Below are 16,488 nucleotides of genomic sequence, written 5' to 3'. Positions count from 1 at the left end.
CCCGCAAGTACAGATGCTTGCGATCTGGCTCTTGCAGGTTGGAGTGACTCGGATTGGGCTGGGGATGTGGACCACCCACGGTCTACTACAAGCTACTGTTTTACCTTGGGTACAGGTGTTATCTCTTGGAGTAGCAAGAAGCAGCCCACAATAGCCCTTTCTTCTACTGAGGCAGAGTATCACGCTGCATCTTCCACCACATGTAAGGTTGTGTGGCTTCGTAGCTTGTTGGAGGAGCTTGGCTACCCCCAGACTGGTCCTACTCTTCTGCGGTGCGATAATGAGAGTTGTATTGCCTTGGTTAGGAATCCTGTATTCCATGCCCGGACAAAGCACATTGAGATCCAGTATCACTTCATTTGAGAGAAGCTTTTGGATGGGAACATTGATGTGGAGTACTGCAAGACGGATGATAATCTTGCAAATTTGTTTACAGAGGCGCTTGCCAAGGCTCTTCTTCGGCAGCATTCCAGATCCCTCAGTCTTTTGACCCGTCCAGGATCTGAGAGGGGGTGTTAGACAGTCATTTCCTGGACAGTCGTTGGACAACAGAGTACGGCAGTGCCACGTCAGCATGGTGCCACGTCACCACCTACAGTCGGACAGTTTTACTGCAATCGGTCAATTTTATTGCAGTCGGCTGCATCTAGTACAGTTATTTTCTATTTTTCTAGCTATTTATAGCCGGTCTGTGGCACACTCCAGCATCTATTCACTTCAGATTTTGATCTTGAGATCTGTTGGCTGAGACAGACTGTACTTGGGCTGACAGAGATCGAGGTCATCAAGTCGGAGACATACGCAGATATTTCCTTTGCCCCCGTGTATATTTCTGCACTCTTATACAGCATACTACACTGCAGATTTTCTTCGTTTACACTGTCTCCTTTTCTCTCTCTCTCTTCTCTCTGTGTTCACTCTCTCTCAGTCTATGTTCTACGCTTCCGCATCGCTGCACTCTCACAGTTCTTGACATGGGAATGAGATATTTGTATCTCAACAAAAATATGCTCTTTAATTAGTACAACAATACTAATCAGACATGGCCTATGGCCATTCCACTTAATCCCACTATGAAACTATCTAAGGATACCCATGCTCAACCTTCGATGAGCACACCTATTTGTCTGTGGCAAGGAAGCTTGTTTGGTTGATTATACTAGGCCCCATTTAGCTTACTTTGATTCTTTTCTTTGTCAGTATTTCAAAGCACCAAAAATGTCACATTGGATTGCTTACTCACATGTATTGAGACATGTTCAATGTACTTATTCTTATGGTCTACATTATGGTTGTGGTCTAATTTTTCCGGAATATACAGATTCTAATTGGGCAGGAGATCTCGACACCCAACATTTCCATGGTGGTTACATCTTCTCCTTGGGTATGAATCCCATTATTTGGTCCAATCATAAGGAAGAGACAATGGCTCCCTCCACTATCGAGGCTAAGTATAAGTTTCTCTATAATGGAACCACAAAAGCCATCTATTTCAGGACCTTACTAGCGGCGCTTCACTTTCCATGTAATGTATGGGTTCATAAACATCACTATGCACAAGCTATAATTTTTGATCGACATGCATAGATATCTGAAAAGGAAGATCAAGGACCATATTTTTGCTTCTCAAACGAAGTAAACTGCCATAGTTGAGATCACCAAACCGAGCATGCCATAACTCAGTGTCATCCATAATAGTGGTATTAGCATGTAACGCATCCTCCAATACTCTCTTCTCATGTATATCAAGCTGATACAGCACATTGTGCAATATCAAGCTGATACAGCACATCGTGCAATGTGTCAATGATAAGAAGGGCATCCCCGTCACTACAATCATAGACAATGTATGGATCCATGTGGAACCACAAAACCAGCACATGCTATGGCTAAAACTGAAAGCAAGTTCTTTTTAACGCCATGCACACATAAAAGCTATATATTGTTGTTTTCAGCCCTAATAAACCATGTAAATGGGAAGAAATATCATAGGAAAACCACATAACAAAAGCATAAGATTGGCTAATGTCCAAACTTACTAAATGTGCTTTCGCATCCTTTGCACTTGCTGAATTTTCAGCAACCGTAATGCCCAATTGCTTCCTTTCACTAGCAATCCTGTTTATGCATTCCTCAATGGCATGCCCCTTTCTCCTACAATAATTGCATCTTTTCCTTTAGGTATCCTCATCTTGAGTACTTGAAGAGCCCGTAGAATTTGCCATTTCCTTTGGGAACAAAATGAAAAGAGGGCTTAGGAGAGAGAGAAAGAGAACGCAGCAGGAGAGAGAAATCATAGCTGCTGTTATGGAGCTCCCTGTGTAGCACTTCGCAATAATACCATGTGGGAATGAGCAAAGGAAGCAAAAGAACACGAAGAGAAGTGAACAGAGTATGAGAGGCGATGAAACACAAGAAAACTTAATGACTATCACTCTAATCTGAACACAACTACAGGCTGCAAAGTCAGCCCCTGCACATGTGTGCACCACGTAAGTGCAGGCACATACTATTTGCAAAAGATGATGAGAATGTAAAATGAGGAAGATGAGAGAAGATGATGACAGCTGGATGATGTGACTGTGCCAGCAGCAGGACAGAGATGAGCTGCACGCAATCTAAAAGCTGGAGACATGTGCCCTATAAATAAGGTAAGAAGAATAACTGGCCAAACTGCTCTCTAATAACCTGAAAACTCACCCACAATGCCCAAAATATGCTGCCACCTGGTGCAAATGCGAAGTGGATAAGTGGTTACTGCTCCAGGTCTAAGATTTATCACCCCTGCTGTGAAAACTATCCACCCATGCTGGAAAGTGGCCTCCCATGCTGAAGAATCCTACAAACAGCCTGAGTGAAGAAACAACTGCTGCTGTGCCATGTGGGCTGCCAGAAACTGCTGAGCTGATCAGGGACTGCTGTGGATAAGGTCAAAAAACCTTAGTCTCTACCTGATGCACCGGTAAGGAAGGCAGCTATCACAGCAGAAAGACTAACCGACAATAGCAGTGTCAGAGCTCCTAATGTCTTCATCTAACTCAGACTGAGGCTCATAAGCCGGAGATGAACACAAGAAAAGAGACAAAATAACATGTTCACTGACACATTCAGCAATCTATCAGTTCACCCTACACCATATTGTTACCTGCTGCCTGCCAGGTGTGTCTAGGGCTGTTTCTTCTCTAAACAGTTCTGGGCAAAGCTGCTGTGCATCTTTTGTGTAGACTGCTGCCTACATTTTCAACATTTCACGATTTGAGTGTGCATTCATGTATAATCTCAGCTTTAGCCATTCCTGTGCACATTCTCAGCACAATCCTCATCACTTGGGCTGCATTTGCAATAGCCCAGCCTTCCTTGCATTATGTGTCTGATTGCAAGTCAGCTCATCACTCCAGCATAATCCAAAGGCTGAACCCCATGGCAGTGTTCAAGTAACTTTTAAACACTAAACTATATTCCTTTCAGTTTTGTGCTTGAAAGCAAATTATGCTTGCAAGCTTCCACACAGTCCGGAACCAGTTGTAGTACTTTTTGTGTACTGAATCCTTCTGACTTATTCTACACATTAATATGCCCATTCCTCCCTTCCTCACCCTCCTTTCCTCCATCATCACACTCTAATGGTAGTTTAAAGTAGGAACTCTACCTGTACTTTGTCAATAGTGGATCATCCATCATTTCTCTTAACAGCACACCATCCGTCAAATACTTTATCTTTGTCACACCCTTCAAACAAAATTCCACAACACATGTCAACAATACACCTTCCAAGCAACATGCCTCAGTTATTTCTAGCATTAAAGTTTAAACAGCATTAACCTGTGCGCCTTAATACATCTACATAGCATCAGTTGACATCTCTCTCAAATAGCAAAACAAAATAAATAATATATCCATTTAGAACTACAAGAATGACAATACGTATTGTAACCAACCTTTTGTATATTAATTGTTACCAAGATATATTGGCTCACATGATTCAAATTTGTTTATTGCTCAAATACCTTGAAAGGTGATTTGTATATTATTTGCATATTTCAGACAAGAGTGGCCAATGGCTAGAATGCCCTACAATTATATTTTGTTTCTCATTAACAAGAAATCCAAAAGGAATCAAAAAGTTTAGTCGAGCAGTCGAATTGACCAAAAAGCCCAAATCACTAAGATATTTTTCACTCAAGAGGTCACATTGACTAGAAGCCCCATAATAAGTGGAATCAAAAAGCGAAACCAGATACTTATGATCAAAGAAACAAATCATGAACCCGTGAACCTATACAAAAAGCTCTCCTAAATCCAAATTTGGAAACTCCTAAAATTTAAAAGCCCACTAGTTTTGTAAGTTATTCAAATGGAAATTCTATTTGTGTCAAAGGATTCAAAATTTCACAAGGAACAATTTTATCTTCGGAGGCTATCTCAAATTCTTAATGATTTGAGAGATTTTTAGAGTAGACAATTTAGAAGCTTCTTTCTCTAGAAAAGTACGTGTGGCATCTAGAATAGGACGTGTCATTTTGAACAAACTACTGTGAGATTTTGCTCAACACTTGTCATTTTCAGTAAATATCTGTCATTTGTAACCTCTACTTTCCACCTTTAAGCACCTAAGCCCCACAACTATATATTGGAGGTCTCTCTTCATTTCCATCAAGCTTTAATGCTGAAATTTCAGCCACATCCCTTGTACATGCTTATCTAGCACTCATTCAAGAAGCTCTTTCTACTTAGCGTGATCAAATCCAAGTATTAAATAAGAAAATCAACTTGCTGCCCAAAGTATACAGAAATTAGGAATTCGAAACCTTAGTTTCCATAATTGCAAAGCTCTTTCTACTTAGCTTGATCAAATCCAAGCACTAAGAAGAAAATCAACTTGCTGCCCAGAGTATACAGAAATTAGGAATTTGAAACCTTAATTTCCATAATTGCAACAAATCAACCCATTGTATGTGGTTCAAGCACTTGGTGCCCATGGTTTGTTTCTATAAAATAAAAAGACAGAGGGGCCAATTCCCCTCTTACCATGGTCTCAACTCTCTTCTTCTCCTATACCACATGTATATGAGGAGTGGGAGCAAATGGAGAAACCCCTAGTACTAACGATTTTACAAATGATTCGGAGTAAGCCCTCTATACCACAGGAGATTATCATAGCAGATATGGGAGCACCACCGATAGTGATAGAGGCCCTCTTCCAAATAGTCATTTTCTTGCATAGGCTCTGGTGTATGACAAGTAAGAGATACTCGCAACTTGCACTAGAGTCGTTTAGACAGCTAGCATTGCAGGGGGATACTAACTGTTGGTATGCTCGGAGAAGAGTCATAGTTACGACCACGTGGATTACACATGGATCACCTTCCACCACTTAGTACAGCTTGAATTGCCCTCACTTGGAGCTCAACTAAGAGGAGCTAATCCACATCATCAGAATGGACATTATTCAAATACACACAACTAGGATATAGGTGGCACCTACTGAGGATCTAGGGATGAAGATGGCTTTCTACCACAAGTATCTTCTGCACATATCCCCCGATGACTTTATTGTCCCCGAGATACATGGATGTACACCTATCTCATGGTGTACAATGCACCATGGGACAGCTCTGCACATCCTCACACCAACTCTGAATCAAGACAGGTGAATGCATAGCAAACTCACTCCCCCAAAGAATAGGATTTACCAGCTTTGACAGCTCAAGCCAAAGACAGAGGAGCACTACTTATACAGATACCTAGTGTACTATGAGATTCAAGGGCATTTCCATTTCTTGTCAGAGAGGGATTTCCCAGATCAAAGATGTCTCGAGCTCTTCTTACTAGAGATGCACTACCACAAAGAGTGCCTCTTATGGACCCAGAAGCAAAGACGCATAGCCATACACCAATGTACACTCACGAAGTTCTGCAAAGCTTGGACTACTCCCTCCACTATAGAGCCCTCGTTGGACCGACCAAGGGCCTAGCTGGTAAAAGCCACGGAGAGATGCAAAGCCCGTCGCCTAGGCCCAGCTAGTCCACGCCCTTACAAAAGGCATCATCTGCACATACAAAGGATACTACACTGCCATTGGGGAACCATACCTCGCCACTTCAGCTTCTCTATACTAGAGAGAACCATGAGAGACATCTTGGGATCAGAGTGCCTCTTGAAAAGATTCACATTGTATCTCGATTAGACATCATTTTGTACTCATCAGCTATGTATTATTTACTATTTATTTTCCATTTAGTTAGTCATAGCATTAGATGGCAACTATTTTGGGACTTGGAAATTTTCCTTTTCAAATGTAACATTTTGGTCTCATCGGCTGATTCAGCCTTTTGTAGATGTTAATATAACTGTGAAGATAATTGAATTAGATAGTGAATATTTACATCAGACCATCACGTCAACATTCTGTCTGTAGCAGTTATTTTCTATTAGATCAGACCAAGAGGTCAGCATACTCTATCTCTCTCACTGTCTGTGTAACTAATATTTACATGGGCCTGCACGCTATCAAAACAACCAGAACAACCTATTACATGAACAGTACTATCAAATCACATAGAAGGGGCAGCTGGAGTAGAGCGAACAATCGCCATCCAGGGAGCAGCAATATCCAGAAGAACCAGGTCCGCTGACACCATAGAGATCTCCCATAACACTATTTCTCGCACACGGGCCACATGCCCATGGATGCCCGATGCTGAATCAAAAATAAAGGCATTGCGAGTACGCCATATATGCCACAGGGCTGTCCATCTAAGGAAATGAAATAGGCACGAACAATCTGAATTTGAAGAGGGCATAGAGGACATATCTCCCATAATCCACGAACGAACCGATAGGCGGTTCTGAGTCACCAAGGACCAGACACGAGAAATGAAATTCCAGATCTGTCGCGCAACAGGGTAGGAGACAAAGAGGTGAAGCAATGTCTCATCACAAGTAGTCATAATTGCACTCCTACATAGTACGAACTAGTTCGTACTATACGGTTCGTACCATACCATACCGTACGAATTCGTACCAAAAAACAAGCACTCTTTTTTTGGGTTTTTTTTTTGGCATGGTTGTTGTTGTTGGTGGTGGTTTGGGTTGTTGACTATTGTTGTTGTGGTAGTGGTGGTGATTTTGTAGCCTTGATCGATCAACCAAGAAAGGGGATGGAAGCTTGATTAGACTCCTCATACATGTTTTGTTATGATTTATCCTAGAGCCAAAGGCCATACATAAGGTATTCAAGCAGTTCCAAACGTTTCTAATTGATGTCCCATCATTTTTCACAATATGTTAGTGTCATCAATAAATAAATTCAGCACCATTTGAGAATCATCAAGTAGTTTAATCCTATTGATTTGACCCTTGTTCACAGCTCATTTTGCACCACCCAACCCAAAGCATTAGTACACATTGCTAATAAAACTAGGCCACAGGATAGCTTGGCCTAATGTACCTTCTGAGAGTACACGAATTAGTGAATGTACCATCGGTAGCTACTTTAGCCTTAGCAATGCCAAACGAAACCATAACAAAATTCATAAATCTTTTACCAAAACCTTTGGTGGTTTGTTTGGTAACTGTTGGTCTCACAGGTCATTTTGGCCTCTTGTAAACGTTAATAAAGCATCTCATGTCATTTCATCTCTCTCTCTCTCTCTCTCTCTCTCTCTCTCTCTCTCTCTCTCTCTCTCAAGCATACATGCCTCTTATTTGTATGATCATTCATGTATGATGTATCCACTCCTATGTATGTACTTGTAAGTTGTAGCGCATGTTGCCCATGCGGCATATGCCATAGAGGTTTTGGCGTGTTACCCTTAAGTATTCATCTTATATACACCAATAGCATTGCTATTTAGACTTTAAACATCTGTTCTATCATCTATAGTTCAAAATAATGAAGTTAATTCTTTTTTTCATACTAATATCGTACTGTACCTTATAAAATCTTAAGGTACCATTTAGTACCGTATTTTATCGTACCGTACTATACCGTACTTTTCGTACCTGACAACTATGCACGTAGTGCAGAAAACACAACTCCCAGCAGAGATCTTTTGAGCATGGAGCACTTCACCCGTTGGAAGACCCCCAATAAGCAGCCGCCACATGAACACTTTTCCCTGATACGGGACCTTAGACTTCCAAAGCTGGATAAATCTTTCCTGCCACTTCTTTTTACTGTCCCAACGATGCCATAATCTATTCACTTTCCCCATGATCCATCTCTTGGCTTCCACCATCTGATGATATATCTGATTAGCTGACCTTTTCCCAAAATCATCAGGAAGCACAAACATCCAGTCACACCAAGGATCCAATAGCTGTAATACAAGCAAAGGAAAGAACCTCTGAAGACTGTCATATATGGACGACCAAATGTCCTTGTATCCACGAGGCACCCAAAAGTACTGACGAATGCGCCTAAAGGAATAAAGACGAGGCTGCCTAGGAATAACACCATCACGGACTGTCTTCAACCCCAACCTAGCCATCTATTTGAACTTGTCTCGCTGCTGTGGCCAATCCAATAACCTTCAGCAAACCAGTATTTCTCCTTGCAGCGAATTTTCCTCTTTACAAATATCCGGGGGATGCCAAACTGCAAAACGAAGCATCTCCTGCCAGGAAGCTATCAAATGAGAAAGAAAAAAAGACTGGGAGACCTTTAAAGGCCTCATAGAATTAAGCAAATGCCACTAGGAAGCATGAATAACCGTGCTACCATGAGAGATGCCAGTCTTTTCTATGAAGAATTTGGCAATGTTTGACCAAGGATGACACTGAGTACATAGACTCTGCAACAGGGAAAGCCTCAAAGCGGGCATATGCAAATTGACATCTAGCAAAGCTGCACCCCCCATCCTTTTCGTAGTGGTCACATGCTACCAGGAGATCCATACCTGTCCCAAACGATTGCCTTTCTTTTTCTAGAGAATAAATCTGATAGGCTGAACCAAATCCAAAATGGACTTCTTTGTCCAAGGAAGTAGTGGCAAAAAGAATAAGATCATACTGATCATTATACATTGAGCCACTTTTAGTCTAACATGTAGTGGCCAACACTGGGATTTCCAGTACATGAACCTGTCATGAATTCGGGAGGCCATCCAATCCAGCAAGGCTCGGGGAGCAACCTCCACACCAATAGGGTATCCCAAGTGTCTGGTTATATTGCCCCTTGTGATCATAATTCCATTCCAGCCCAAGGCCTCCAGATCATTCTCCGTACAGGAGAGAAGGGTGGATTTCTGAGTATTAATGTGAAGACCCGATGCCAAAGCAAAAAGATTTCAAGCCACCATTGCCCAGTTAACATTAATACCATCTGCCTTAAGGAACATAAAAGAATCATCCGCCAAAGATTGACCCACAAGCTGGTCACCGCCAGGAAGAGTTAAGCCAACTATCTCACCTTGAGTTGCCAACTATCCAGTAATGAGAGCATGGGGTGAGTTACCAAAGCAAATAGCAAAGGGCTAAGAGAACAGCCTTGCCGAAGGGACCCGAATAAGGCAATTTCCTCCGTAATCCCTCCATTAAGACCAATATGGGCTACAGCACCCTGACTAATAGTATCAACTAGAGAAATCATACGGGGCCCAAAACCCATTGTAGACATTAATTGCCGCAAGAAAGGCCAACTGACATGATCAAAAGCCTTCTCAATATCCAGCTGAAGCATAACAACCTGCTGGCTAGAAGCTTTGGCATAGTCAATTCCGAGCTGAACATTCAAAATGTTGTGCATAATATTCCGACCTTTAATGAAACCGTATTGACATGGATGAATGAGGAGCGGAAAAACTTTTTGCAATCTATTGGCAATAATTTTGGAGAACATTTTATATAACAATCCCATAACAGAAATGGGTCTCCATTGTTTCAAAGAGGTCAAAGAGGGAACCTTGGGCAACAATCTGATAACATCAATCTTCCAATCCATAGGCATCATACCAGAGTTCCACACCTACTGACACAAGCGAGTTAATGGGTCCTTAAGTAGTTGCACATGGGCTGAAAACAGCTCATTAGGAAGCCCATCCCAGCCTGGACTTATTCTTCTAGGCAAGTGAGACAACACTTCTTCCACTTCATCTTCAGAAATATCAGCCTCCATTAGATTCACCCATTTTGGTTTGACCTGATTACTAACCATGTCACAAATATATGTTCGAGCCGAGAGAACAGCATCGGAAAGAATCTCTTGCGGACCCAACAAGGCCCTATAAAAGTCAACAGTCATCCGAATAATAGAGGCAGGATCACTCATCATATCACCTTGCCCATCTTTTAAGCACACAATATTTTCCCGGGCAAATTTCTGATACAGATGTGCACAAAATTGATGAGTTTGACAGTTATTATCATGTAAAGCTTCAGCTCTGGCCAAACAGTTTATATTTTGCATATTCCTCTTCCTGAAGAGATTGGACCCTGCCTTTGAGCCATTCAATGCATGTAAGCAAGTCATTGTTAGAATCCCCAGTCTGACATAGAGACAAGGAATGAGCTAACAAGGATTGAGCATGCTCCAATTCAGCTCGAAACAAGGAAGCACGATGAATACCATATTGTCGGGATAACGCTCGCGCATTATCCCTAAAAACCGCCCATGCTTCCATCCCTATAGAGAGGACCCTGGAGCTAAAAGAGGCTATCAGTTGCTGAACACCTGCCAAAAACTGATTGTGCTGCAAAAAAGATTGATTAAACCAAAGAGGCAAACGGACAAGGAGAGCCTTAAATGCATGAACAGGTCTGTGGCTCATTTCCAACACCAAAGGGTAATGATCTGACAAAATATGTTGTTTTCTCACACGCATATCAATGACTGCAGGAAGAAAAGGGTAACTTTGACAGATGTATATCCTATCCAGTCGGGCTTAAGTGTTTGGATGCTGAAAAGAACGATAAATGTACAAGAACCAAGACCGCGATGCCTTGTCTTCTTGGGGATGGCAACTAGTTGAAAAGCAAAGTAAATAAAAGAAGGATTGGAACGAAAATGAAAGTGAGCGTTAGAAAAGGATTAAGTGTCGCCTTGTGCAGGCTTGGTAGGTTCTTGGGTATCAAGATAGGACCTAAGGCCGATGCCTTGTTCTCCTTGGGTCACTACACTCAGCTCCCTCCTTTTTACACTCCCGAGTATGGAAAATCCGAAGCTACAAGGGAAATGTGCTAAAAGACACCATCTATTGATTAGGCTGTAGGAGTCCTCGTCTAGTAGGAGCTCCTGGTTGAGTTGTCCTTCGTTAGGTAGGCAGTTCAGACCACCACTTAGGATTACCTCTCTGATAGTTCTTTTTTGCTTGGTCGTGTTGGAGTAGTTGGTTAGTGACTAGCTTTAGGCTTTCTGTCAGATTATGCTAGGCCTACTCCTTGTGGATTTCATGCCTTGGTTTTTTCAGGGGGTAGAGAGCTGTGATGTATCATTAGTTTTTCAGTGCCTCCAAAATCTCAAATTAATCATCATTTTATGATCGGAGAGATGAGAAGAATCCTCTTGGGCTTGAGATGCTCCCAACCTTCGCTCTCCATTACCAGGATCTGGTCAAGAATTGATGCACTAAGCAAAGAGAATGAAAATCAGTCTTTCTCTCTCCTCCCTCTCTCCCCTTAAGGGGCAGTTCATGCACAAGACGAAGAATGAAGATTGGTTGAAGGATGCTTGCCCGGCATGAATTGGATTGCTCCAAGATCAAGAGGAGGTTGAGGGGAGATGTTTAACATTATAAGTTTGCGACTGGTCGGTCCATTGGCAACCCGAAAAATTTAATTATGAAACCCGCAACACGCAAATAAGCGGTATGTCTCATTTTTACAAAGAAAATTTGCTTCTTTTTTATGTTTGATTGTTGAAATGGAATTCATATGGAACAAAAACTTGTTTGGAGCTTGTTTGTATTATGATTGAGGGCTGTGCATAACAAAAATGCAGATCCATAATAATAAATAGTCGCAATAATTAAATTATAACCCCAAAAGTGCCTTTTTAGTGCAAAAATGAAGGTTTTATTGGTTTCCAGTGGAGAAAAGAGATGCGCATGGGATAAAGTTTTAAGACAAAAAATCTTTCAGCTTTCATGACCAGTCACTAATCATAAATCAGAAAATAATCTATTTTATGCACAAATAAATAGAGAAAAATAGTTAAAAATGGGAAAAAAAATAGGATTTTTGCTTTATAAAAATCTAGAAAATTATAATTTGTGGTTGTGGCTATAAAATAAAGCTGAGGCATGAAGTTTGGCTTCCGTTTTACTTTTTTTTATGCGTTATAGTTCATGTTTTTTCCATTTTATGCAAAAAATACATACAAAAGAATACCCTACATTTATGCAATGCAGCATAACCTTGTGGGAGCTTTCACTCAACCACCAAGACCCACAGACCGCTTATTATTTCAAGCATTCCAAGCCGAGCACTAATGGCTACCTCTCACATAGCCAATGCGCCATTCATATCTACGGGTGTAGTGAGCTTACCTCCGTGCCAGTCGAGTTACCTCCTCTCCCGCGCACTCCGGTAGCTCCACGATCCAAGTACAAGCTTCAAGCAAGCTCCATCCTCAAGCTCCAAGCTCCAAACTCCATTGCCGCGAGCAAGAGAAGAGAAGAAGAGAGAAGAAGATGGAGAGCTTCTCCTCCTCGGTCCCTCACCCTCACACACTCACTCCCTCACACTCTCACACTCCCTCTCTCAAGTACAAGCTCAAGCAAGCAAGCAAGCAAGAAGAAGAAGAAGAAGAAGAAGAAAAAGAGAGCCACTTTTGGCCACACACAAGAATGAGCTTCTCATTCACTTTTCAACTTTATATACAAAACCCTAAATCCCTTTTGGGCGGTCATCCCCTTATCCCCTTTTTTACATGGTCGGCCGTGGCCTAGGCCCTTTTTCCCATTGTCCTTCTATCTTCCTAACTTCCTTTCCACCACCCGTCTACATTTACAAATTGCACGGGTGAAAGCCCAGCGCTCCTTAAATTAAATCATGATGCGCTTGCGCTCTTTTACAAAAGTATTGACTTGCGTTTTTCCTTGTGCGCATTTTTCCCTTATTTAGGACTTTTCTGTGCTTCTTGTGTTTCTAGATTTTTCTTGGCACGCCTTCGTATTCCGTCTCACTTTGCCTTGGCCTTTGTCTTCTACTTTAGCTTTTCCAGATTTTCCACCTTGTTCGTCTGACGGTTAACATTACCCCCCTCCTAGACGAGTGCCAATCCCAGGGCACTCACCGTCATAGGTAGCAAGCTTTGGCATGCACTGAAGACGTGGGTGGAAGGGACATCGGTGGTTGCCGTGGAGGAGTGTTGGTGGTGGTGTGGAGGAAGGTCGTTGGGGGCACCTTGGTGGCCATGGATACATCCAAGACCACATGTCCTATTTCAAAGATGCCGCTGCAAGAGCGACCCAAGCCCGTCTCTCAGGACCATCCATAACCGAATGCGGAGAGGTCAACTACTCTACAGAAACACATGCATTAAAATCCCCCATAACAAAGCATGGACGAGTCATGACAAGGCAGTGCAGGTCTTCCCAAAGCTAACGACGTTCCCTTGCATTACAAGGGAACATACACGCCTACCATCCACAAAACATCACCCTCATAAATTATTTCAAGAATCAAAAATCGGCCACGTGGGTCTTGAGAGACCAACAATGGTTGTAGGGAGGATTTGACAGCCAACATAACTGCCGATCTATGCGGAGGACCACCCCTAAAGAAAACTACATAATCCTTATATACATATAAAGATCCAGCCAAAGCATGTTGTTTTATGCTCCATAGCACAAAAAACATCTCATTTTCCGGCTAGCACTACTTTCCACAACCGATATTGTTTTCTACACGAAGAAATACCTTTCATATTCCACAGAGCAATTTTCATGATGAATCACAAATGAAAAGAACTACTAAACCACCGCTTTTCCTTTCCCTTTTACATCAATAGCCTTGGCTGCTTGAAATCTCTCCATTTCACCTCGAATAACATCAACAAGATCTGCCTTCTACAAGCCGGCAATGGAAGCACGGGAAGGGAAGTGTTGTTTGCTGGTCCCAAGGAGGCACGGGAAGGGAAGTGCTGTTGCTGGGAGCAAAAACCATCCCAAGGAGGCACAAGCCTCCCACGCCCATCGAAACACAAAGCAAAATCAGAAGGCCCACGCGAAGATTGGGGTTTCATATAAAACCCCCTTCCTCTACGTTGAAAGGTTTGAGTAATAGGGGGCGGCGGAAGATGGGCAGGAATGGGGCAAGAATCCTATCTTGCATTACGACGAACCACAGTAACCCAGGAATCCTCCTGAAGAGGCAAATTCCACCCATCCGCAAGCAAAACACGCTCCCCATCACCATGAGAAACGACCTTCCCGCCATCATCACGGGCATGTTGGGAAAGCTGCACATGATCAGCCACGGACTTCTGAAACATCTACTGAGGGAGATGGTCTTACATTTCCATATCTAGGTCCATAGGGCATTGCCCTACCTCCATATTTTTGTTGCATTTCGAAATGAAATGGCCCAACTAGCCACATCAGAAACAATGTCCTGCAAAAGTATCCCATTTCAGCTCATACACCAACGTTTGTAACCCTGGAACCTCAAAACAAATCTTCCTCGGGCGGGGTTTCCTTCTATTCCAAAGCATACATGCCCTATTCCGATTGCGGAAATTCAACCGAGGTTCTACCAAAACCTCCCCAGTGGATCTCAAAACCAAAGGGAGGAGTCTCCAGAGATGCACAGGGAAATCCACCACCTCTACCCAAATTGGGTATGCCTGTCTCAACCTCCTGAAACTCAGCCATGGGTCTCCAAGGGACCACATGAACTAATTGCCCATCCATAAACAGAGGAATGCGTTGCATAATAAGAGACCATACTTCTGCAGAACGAAAAAGAACCTCAAAGAGCCCCTTCGAGCCATCATATATCTCTTCCACCAGGGGGACCTACATACGCCTCGAAACATCTTCGGAGCAATGTTCAAAACTAGCAAGCATAGACTGTAGCCAAGCACGAATTCGGGTGATCAAAGGAGTCCTTCCAGTATCTCAGATCTCAAGTTTGCTCTTTCTCCACCGCCGATGTACCACATCCCGCATCCAAGAGGGATCACCTGCTATTAGCGACTTCGACGACTGCTACTACATCCCAGGATAGTATATCTCCCTGCATCTGTTACATATACACATCCCACCACTTTATCACAGCCGACAGTTGTTCCCCTATCACAGCCGACATTTGTTCCCCTTTTGTAGCCATTATCTGGAGTACCAGAGCTACATATGCACATACACATATACGACATATACGACACTTATCACACTCAGCACCGTATTTTCAGTTTCCAGTTTTTAGCTTTTCATTCAGCACTTTTATTTTGGATAGCTGGACCTCATCAGTTGTATCACAGTTTGTCTCATAGGCCAGTTTTGGTCTTTAGAAGACGTTAATATAACTTTCTTTCTCTCTCTCTCTCTCTCTCTCTCTCTCTCTCTCTCTCTCTCTCTCTTTCACTATACAAGGGCAGGTCTGCTCTCGTTATCAGGGCACAGGGGCAGCTTGCACTCGTACTAAATGTCTAGTCTGCAGGCTCAGGATAAGGGCGCTATGCACAGCAGACTACAGAACTATAGGTCGCGTACTGCCTAGGAGCGTGAAGGCAGGCCACGCAAAGGCGCGGCAGAGCTAACCCTTCACCTCACTCAAGGACTGTGAATGAGGAGGAGATCTGGGCGAAACTCTGATCGCAGAGCAAAAATGGTAGCCACAAATAACACGCGTGCAGGGGCAGGGCTCGCGGAAGACTCGAACAGGCCAGGCGGAGGCAGCGAAACTCTCTCTCTCTCTGGCGCACACTGACAGGGACCCATTGACCTTATGCAGACTGTGCGAGTTCGTACAGGTAAGGGTTTCATCAGGCTAGTGCAGAAGGACAGTCGCGACAAGTCGCAATCCCTCCCTCCCTCTCTCTCTCTCTCTCTCTCTCTCTCTCTCTCTCTCTCTACATACATACATACATACATGTGTGTGTGTGTGTGTGTGTGTGTGTGTGTGTGTGTGTGTGTGTGTGTGTGTACATACATACATACATACATATACACATATGTATGTATGTATGTATGTATGTATGTATGTATGTTATATACATATGTATATATATATATATATATATATATATATATAGATATATATACATATATATATATACATACATACATACATATGTATGTTATATACATATGTATATATATCTATCTATCTATATATATATATATATATATATATATATATATATATATATATATATATATATGTATGTATGTATGTATGTATGTATGTATGTATGTATGTATGTATGTATGTATGTTATATACATATGTATATATATATATATATATAGATATATATACATATATATATATACATACATACATACATATGTATGTTATATACATATGTATATATATCTATCTATA

General features: G+C 42.2%; 1 protein-coding gene across 2 annotated transcripts in view; it reads right to left on the bottom strand.

Moving 5' to 3' along the window:
- Positions 1-16,488, bottom strand: part of LOC148014897 (RNA helicase family protein) — a 291,388-nt gene that overhangs the window by 202,646 nt on the left and 72,254 nt on the right. For both annotated transcript variants that reach the window (XM_087665509.1, XM_087665508.1), the window contains exon 5: positions 3,650-3,729. In XM_087665509.1, the coding sequence (XP_087521635.1) occupies positions 3,650-3,729 (80 nt within the window). The remainder of the gene's footprint in view (positions 1-3,649; positions 3,730-16,488) is intronic.

Source organism: Lygodium microphyllum, chromosome 24 (genome assembly GCF_053477565.2).
Source record: "Lygodium microphyllum isolate KBCC chromosome 24, Lygodium_microphyllum_v1.1.10, whole genome shotgun sequence".
NCBI lineage: Eukaryota > Viridiplantae > Streptophyta > Polypodiopsida > Schizaeales > Lygodiaceae > Lygodium > Lygodium microphyllum.
Note: the sequence above shows the minus strand (reverse complement) of the source record. Positions and strands in the feature narration are given on the sequence as shown.